Raw genomic sequence first — 8,739 nt, forward strand, 5'->3', positions numbered from 1 at the left:
TCAGTTAACTAACATTATTAAAATATAAAATATCTACAAGGATCCTGTTTTCCTTCCTAGAACTTGAGAATATACAGTAATTAGAACCTTTGTACTTATTTGCTTAATCATTTTGATAGTCTCCTCAGCTTTCATTTATAAGAGAAGTTTTCACGTTTAAGTACCCAAATAAAGGCATTCACTGATATATATATGTTGTATATTTGTTAAACAAAAAAATCTATAAAATCCTACGGCAAATAGCAGTTTTCAAAATCCTGTCTTTTATCATTGTTCACACAGACTAATAGATTTCCCATGTATACTATATTTAGCAGTTTATTTGGAAATTATTCTGATACTATACCATATCTGTCCAATGATGATGATCAGAACTAAAATGTAATACAAAAGCGAGCTTTTGCATGGACAGGGTATTGCTCTCAGTGGAGTTCTAAAGTAAGTAATGGAGCTCTCTGGCACACAGAAATGAAACAAACAAGACAAAACTAAAACTAAAAGCAAGACAAGTTTATTGTAATACATGAAATAGTTGAATCTAGGCAAAACTCTCAGCTCCTTCAAGTCAGGTCTCTGAAACAATGATACAGAACTAGGACAGAACTAGGGTTTAATGGAGTCCACAGGAAATATGTTAGTGGTGTTTGATAACCCTTTTTCATCTAATTTTAGTACTTCAGATTCAGGGTTCAGTTTATTACAACATGCAATGTGAGAAGCTGCAATGAGAAATGAATCAGGACGCAGAAGACTGGGTAGTATTACAGAAATGGATCCAGAAGAATTAGTACCAGAGGTTCAGCCTCAGCCATTTCACATGCCAAGCTTTGAATATTATGCTTTTCGTGTGAGAGGAAACCTGATAAGTTCTGACACGGTTTGAATTGAAAATGTCACCTACTGTTGTTTTAAGTATTTGTCTCATGACACTCTTTTGAAAAGTTCTAAAACCATTCAAGAAGTGAGACCTGGCGGGCAGAAGTAGAGCCCATATTTAGGGTACAGTATGGCAATGGTACTGGCATGATTCTCAGCTTTCTGGTCAGCCATAATGTGAACAGTGGCTGCCTTGTGTTCCTGCCACCATGTAGGAACTCCACCAGGCCTTTCTCACTACAGTAGACTGAAATCTTGCTTCTGTCATATATATTCTGTCAAACTGTTGAAAAATAGCTAATATAAGTGTTATAAGACTACCTATAAGAGGGCACTGTGAAAGCGTCAGAGTGTTTCGTATACTAGAGGCATTTAGTTAATTTAGGTATTACAATAACTGTCCTGACCTGTGACTCTATGAGTCTATCTTATGTAAAATTTAAAATAATCGCATATCCCACAGAACAATGAAGTTCTCTAAGCACTGGAATTTCGCCAGGAACGTTGGAGATAGAGCCAGACAGTTCTCTGTGAGCTCAAGGCCAGCCTAGTCTACAAAGTGAGTTCCAGGACAGTCAGATCCCTTACACAAAGAAACCCTACCTCCATGACAAAAAAGAAACAAAGAAACACACTCCCCCTGCAAAATAAAATAAAATAAAATAAAATAAAATAAAATAAAAGGGGCTTCATATAAAGTAGACCACTACTTAAGTAAACCCCACTAATTTTCCCCTGGGGAGGTGTTATTCTTTAAAAATGGGGATGTGGATTTATTTTCTTTTTTCATTTCCGTAATTTTAAGTGATGTAAAACGTCCTCCTATTCTTGACAAGGACCAACTATTCAAATTCATCTAAATCAACAATATTTTCACTGCTTATATCTCCATGAAAAATTTAAGCATGTTACCCAAGCAGTGGTGGCACATTCCTTTAATTCGAGAACTCGGAAGGCAGAGGCAAGCAGGTCTCTGTGACTTCAAGGTCAGCCTGGTCTACCAGAGGTAGTTCCAGGACAGACCCCAAAGCTACAGAGAAACCCTGTCTCGAAAAACCCAAAAAATTAAGCACGTGTTAATATATACAATTCAAATTATATTAATGATAATCTATTTAAAATATCTTCTAAATGAAGTACTTTCTTACATCACCAGCCCTGGGCAATGAAAGACAACCTAGTGGCTTCGGTGTCTCTCACTATTAACTATCAAAAAATGTCTTTAAGTTTATTTGCAAGTAAAGCCTTAGTTCATGACCCACATTCAACCATACAGAGGTGGGGTCAGAGATGGACACTTTCTACTTTCTATATGAAAACTGTATATATAACAAAATCATAAAGTAACCAGGAAAGAGCTTTGCATTAAACTTTTGGATGTCAGCATTGAGGTGCACCACATACAGGTTAATACACTCCAATTCTCTTCACCTCAAAATTCAAGTTAAAATTAGCAATCTGAAGAAGTTTATCTTACCACAGCCACAATTTTCTCCTTCAGGATATTTATACTTAACAGGGCCATAATGATCACTTTACGTGTAAACTCTATATTTCATTTGTCTTCAATGTATTAGAATATATTCTATCATAATCAATATATTTATAAGGAAAGGAACTACATGCATGCTGTTTAATGTAGCATCCTAGAACATTAAAATAGTAATTGGAAAATAATAGATGCTAAGATAAGTTTTGGTAATAAAAGAAACTGTAAATATGTGGTAATATTTTCTTGAATTTTATTACTCATGGCAACTGTAAAGTAAAACAACTCCACATATATCATGCAATTGTACTGGGAAATGGAACATTACAAAGAAAAATTTAGCACAACACTGTTTAAAAGGTCGAAGTTTAGCAAAGATTGTTATAGTACTCCACATAATTATACAAATACACTGGACTAATTCCCAGTTAGTTTTATACTATGGCAAAGCTCTTAGTATTACATTTGTGAATTGCATAAAGTAGAGATTTTTGAAGCCAAACAACAATGCTATTAAGTGCAACAATATTCAAACAGAAAGGTCAAACAGTGCAAGAAAAAATGTCATGGTACACAGACAAAATAGAAATATGCAGACAATATTCCTCCTCTTCTCTATATAAAACTAAGACCTACATTTTTCCCCTCAACTCTAAAAATTCTCCACAAATTCTACAGGAGTAATTTATCTCTGATTGTATTACATACCAGGGAAACTGCAGCCCATGGCATTAGAACTTGCACGAGAACGAGAACTTAGGCCAGCACTGTCTAAAATCATGGCAAGCGCTCTCTCTTCTTCTTCTATCAGAGCCTCTTCATACTGAGACTGGAAGGTGGCTGGGTTTGTCCCATGAAGCTTTGCCACAAACTCTAACACTTTCATCTTACTAGTTTCAGCTCGAGCCCGGGGCCCCCACACATACTCATACTGCACAGGATTACTATTGGCTACTGGCTGGTACACCAGGTATTGCTCCTTCACAAACTCATTGGTTATCAGCTGCCTAGGGTCACCAAAGATGAAATGATTCATCCCACCATAGATTCCCATTGCATTCAATGCTTCCCAAATCTCTTCTTCAGTGGCACGGTTGCCTTTCATGAAGACTACTCCGAGGATGATTATCAGGAGACCAGTCTTAGGAAAACTATACTCATCACTACGCATCCCATCATAGGTGAGACCTAGTTTGATAAAGAGAGCATAGATGTGGTTGACAGGATCTACTTCCTTCACATCTAGGCCAAAAACCATCTCCATGTGTTCAGAAGATCTCCTGAAGATTTCATGAAAACGATTTTCATCTTCTCTGACAATGAGTCTCAATATATCAGTCTTGCTTATCATCTCTTTCATCTGATACTTGTACAGCATATAATTCACCAAGAAGTCAACTTTATTATCAACACTCATCACAGGTACATTCATGGTGCCTGGTTGACATGGTGGATTGACTGGATAGCCCTGTTCTTCTTGGTTACTAAGATCCCCACCTGATCGTCTCAAAGAGTCACAGGGACTCTGAGGATCTCCAGAAGTACTAGGTGTCTCATCTGCAGGATCATTTTGGTTGCTAGCCATCAGAGAAAAGGAGGAGTGACATGGCTCCTTCACATCCCTAGACACCTGTGGAATCTCTAGGCCCTGGCTCTCCTCACTAGACATAAGCTGAGAGGAGGAACATGGTTCCTCCACATCCCTGGAGACTGTTGCAACCTGTAGGCCCTGGGTCCCCTCACAGGTCTGGCCCTTCAGACTACTAGCCATAAGATGAGTGGAGGTACAAGGCTCCTCCATATCCCTGCAGACTGCTGCAATATGGCTGTGGGTCTTCTCACAGGTCTGGCCTTGGTCAGCTGCACGTTCTGGATTCTTCTGAAGTTGAGACATAGTAACTCTGGTGAATAGAAGCAGATAAGCGTGCACAGAGGAAGGCAGCAATCAGGAATCACTGTTTGAAAGAGAAAGGGCAGATGTAAGGTAATCAGCTAGTAAAACCAATTCCAGTCATGGTGAATGGACTTCTGAAAATCATGTGATAAATATTTGAATGCAATAACTGGCAGGGGAAAATAAGAGACATACTGGGTGCTAGCCAACCTAACATGAAAGATATCAGGGTCCATAGGACATACATGTTTGGCTCTGTAGTTCCCACTCCTTTTCTAAATGAAAAAGGAAGTGCATAATCTCCACAAGTATGATCATCATGGAAGATAATGGGCTTAAGTCACATTCTCTATCATAACAAAAATACCGCCCCAAAGGTGGGTATGAAGTCCAACTTGTAGCTGAGAAACTACAGGCATGCTACTACAGGCAACTGTTAGCTGCTGTTACTGAAGAATCAGTTTTCTTTAAGGGTACAACATCTAGGTAGTTTGACCATTATCCCACAGAAGGCCACACACACTGAATACTATATGGAAGCACAAATACTGCTTAATGGCTTAAAAATAAAAAGAGTGCAGAAAGTGGAATATGGAGACAATGGAGTTGGAGCTGGGAGGAACTAAGGGAAGGGGTGAATATAATCAAAATTTTATGAAATTTTCAAATAAAAAATAAAGCTTGTTTCCTTAAAACAGATAAATAGATATAAATAGATAAAAATATATATAAATAGATATAAAACAGATTAAAAACAGATATAAAAATTATCTTCTATAAATTTATAAGATTAAAATTGGGAAGTTCCTCCCTATCTGAAAATTCTCTGTGCCACGGAAGAAACTAGTGGCACAGATTTTTTTGTGTGGTGTGCTGATCCCCTCAGTACTCAGGAGCCTTACTTAGAACCAATTAGGCTTATCTCTTCTCTTGGGAGGCTTACATATATCAAAAGGTTACTACTTCCACTCTCAGACCAGAGTACATGAAGTGAACTGTTCATTCACTATCCTTATTTGAATTATCTCCAGGAGTTTCATCGCAGCTAATTTGTTAGCATTTCTATACTTGACTGTATGTATCACTCACTGTTCACTCAAGATACACACACACATCACAAATATTGAGACCCCTTCCTTTTCTTGAACTGATATTCCATCAAGCTAACTACTTGTATCCCGGTGATACTCATTGAAAGGCACTCAATTCATCCATTTTCCCCCTACAAACAGTCAACTGTGCTGGGACAGAATTCTGTTGACACCACTCTGTTCTTGGGTATACGTTCCTATCTGCCTCACTAATTGTCCTTTCTTTAAACAATGTAAGTGTCTGGGATATGACACAATTGGCTTAGAACAAAATATCACCATGCCTTAAATCAGCAGAAACAGGAATTTACTATATATTACAGCCTGGAAGTCTTTCCCAGGGCCTGCTCAGGCACACAGGGAAACTATGTAGGACTATGTTAATCCAGATATTCTGAGATACATGATTCCTTGAGATTCTCTGTCAAGTGTTTTACTTGCAGAACTGATTGGGCTACACTTTCTACATTTTGATAGCTACTGGTTCAATTCCCTACCAGAATCAGTTTGTCTCAACTTACACAATTGTGGGGAACAGTATGAGAAATCTGTCTGCTAAAACCCAGCTTACCTTGGTGACAACAGAAGATACATCTATTGGAGACCTATGCACTTGGAAGGGTAGATCCCTCAGCCTTCTTTGGTAGGATTTGAAACATTTTATGCTACATTATGAGACAGCAGTCCACAAAAACAAAACTTTATTCTTCACAAAACACCAATTAGGAATGATTGGGATACTTATCCATACCTAAGGTACCTTAGACTAACAACAGTATTAGAGTTTTTCTCTTCTATCCTACTATGGGTAATACCCTTATAATAGCCGTGTCCCAGTCTGGATTCCGAGCAGTGCTCTTAACCTGAGGCTAACATGAGAACAAAATATTTATTTTGAGTCAGGAAAATGAAAAGGAAGTAATGAAAACCCCAAGTATCTTTCTTCAAAAGATCATCATTTGAAAATCAGAGTGGAACACATGCAGAGAGCAAACATATTAAAATGAATGTTCCTCAATATTTATTCAATGTCTACATATCAGTTACTAGCACTGCATAAAACTCCTTACTCTTGATAGACTGTTATTTTTTCTTTACTAACTACAAAACTATTGAGAACAAAGGAAAGTAAAAAGAGGGTCATTCATATGTACATTCTAGCATCCAAGTTCTAACATGATATAGGTAGACATTATGGCCCATTTATTGCCCTAATTGCTGACTCAGAATAGTACCTTAATCCCCGAAAATAACTTCAAATCTTCCCTCTAATTTTCTTTCTTCAGTGTTTTAGATCAAAGGACACAGCTCCCTGAAAAAGAAATGAAAGTGATGGCATAAAGGATGTACATTGTGGATACCCCTTCGAGAGCCCTCCTAAGGCTGAACAAGGAGTCAGAGAATAGCACCCTAGTAAGTCATTCTTCTGGAGAATGGAGTGGCATATGGCTTTCTATCCTTCCAAGGGAGGTTCATTAAATACTCACATTGGATTAGGGTTCATGGGTCTAGAATTATAATCTCACTAAAAGTATCCTTCCAATTACAAAGTATCCTTCATAATAAGTGCCATGAAATTGTTGTCCTATTTTGATTCTCTGGGTGTTTTGATAAAATGCTTACCAAAAACCAACTTAGGAGGAAGGAGTTTGTTTCACCTTACAGTTTTATAGCCTATCACTGAAGGAAGTCAGAGCAAGAACACAAGGCAAAGAATCTGGAGGCTGGACCTGAAGCACATTCCATGGAGGAATGCTGCATACTGGCTTCTTCCCCTGGCCTTTGGGTGGTTTGACTGAGACCTGTCTCCACCCCTTAGGCTCATATATTTCATTTGCTTAGTCACCAGAGAGTGACATTATTTGAAAGGATTATAAGAGGTTAGGAGGCATGGCCTTGTTTGGGAAAATGTGCCCCTGGGGTGGGCCTTTTGAGATATCAAAAGCCCATTCCAAGCTTACAGTCTATCTCTGCCTATGAATCAGGAGACAGCTCTCAGCTACTCCAACAACCTGCCTGCATGCTTCCATACTTTGCACCATGATGATAATGGATTAACCTTTGAACTGTAAGAAGCCCAATTTCAACACTTTTCTTATACGACCACCCTTGGTCATGGTGTCTCTTCACATTAATACAACAGTGACTAAGAATCTTGTACCATGGGATTAGACTATTATGCCAGGCATGACCATGATACTTGTTGGCAGAATGTGGGCTTTGAGATGTTGGATTAGGATATCAATTGAACATTTTAATAGAGGCTTAATAGATCATAGAAGTAGATGCTTGAAAAACAGAGGTGCTTAGAGCAATGTAATAGCCGGGTTCAAGAGTTTTCATAGAGGAAGACTGCCTCTCAGCACCTTACCCCAAGTATGGTTTTTTGGAGCAGAGAGCATCACAGAAATCTACAACTGGAGAACAGGACGAAGGAACTCCAAACAGGGCCAAAACACACAAAAAAGCTCATAGTGGGGTATCCATCACCAATCTGATCATCTATAATATAACCACCACAAATAAGCCTCACGGTACTTTGAAGAGAGGAACCAGAAACAGTTGTAATAGGCAGAGGGCAGAAGAACTATTAAAATTGGCCTGATCTCCAGATCCAGATCTAGGCAATCCTAAACTACAAGGGGGATCCTGTCCCAAAGAAACAACAAACAAAAAACCAGACAAACAAACAAAAAAAAAACCAAATAAGACTTATGCCTATCTGAAGAGTTATTGGTAATAAATGCCCAACTAGAAATGGGAGACTCAGTTTTCCTCAGGAATGTAGGCCACAAGAGAGTCCAAGGAATGGTCCCATACTCATGCACACATGGGGTAGCATGAAATAGACTCTGCCTATTAAAGAGTTGGAGAGATGTTATGGAACAAGAAGCTGAGGCAGACAGAATAGAAGGGTAGTCCCTATTGTTGAATAGTCATGCACTTCACAAATAGGAGCCAGAGATCTCTAAGCTGGAGTAAGTCTGAATATCTCTTCCCTGAATGCTGTGGGACAATGGTCCATACCCTGTCACTTGCATTTTAATAAAATGTTGATTGGCCAGTAGCCAGACAGGAAGTATAGGTGGGTTGACAAGACAGGAGAATTCTGGAAAAAGAAAAAGTCAGTCTATAGTCATCACATAGACAGAGAGGAAGCAAGATGAGAATGCCTTGCTGATGCTAGGTACCAAGTCATGTGGCTAACACAGACAAGAAATAATGGGCTAATCTAAGATGTACAGAAAGGGTTAACTAAGAAGCTTGAGCTAATAGCCCTCAACCATTTTATGATTAATGTAGAACTCTTTGGTGTGTTTCTTTGGGACTGAATGACTGTGAGACCGGTGGGACAGAGACCTCTGTCAACACCATGAGACTAGCTTTCA

General features: G+C 38.6%; 1 protein-coding gene across 1 annotated transcript; it reads right to left on the reverse strand.

The window, feature by feature from the left end:
- Positions 1-3,065: 3,065 nt before the first annotated feature.
- On the reverse strand, positions 3,066-4,259 carry LOC119804207 (melanoma-associated antigen B16-like). The gene is made up of 2 exons (XM_038315696.1): positions 4,036-4,259; positions 3,066-3,954 (listed from the first exon to the last, which is right to left on the reverse strand). Exons 1-2 carry the CDS (start codon positions 4,257-4,259, stop codon positions 3,066-3,068), a joined length of 1,113 nt encoding a protein of 370 aa, XP_038171624.1.
- Positions 4,260-8,739: the final 4,480 nt, after the last annotated feature.

Source organism: Arvicola amphibius, chromosome X (assembly GCF_903992535.2).
Source record: "Arvicola amphibius chromosome X, mArvAmp1.2, whole genome shotgun sequence".
Classification (NCBI taxonomy): Eukaryota; Metazoa; Chordata; class Mammalia; order Rodentia; family Cricetidae; genus Arvicola; species Arvicola amphibius.

Coding starts and splice junctions, on each gene's coding strand:
- LOC119804207 (XM_038315696.1), bottom strand. CDS start 4,259: ATGTCTCAACTTCAGAAGAATCCAGAACGTGCAGCTGACCAAGGCCAG. Junction 3,955..4,035: donor CCATGTTCCTCCTCTCAGCT/TATGTCTAGTGA, acceptor CTCCTCCTTTTC/TCTGATGGCTAGCAACCAAA.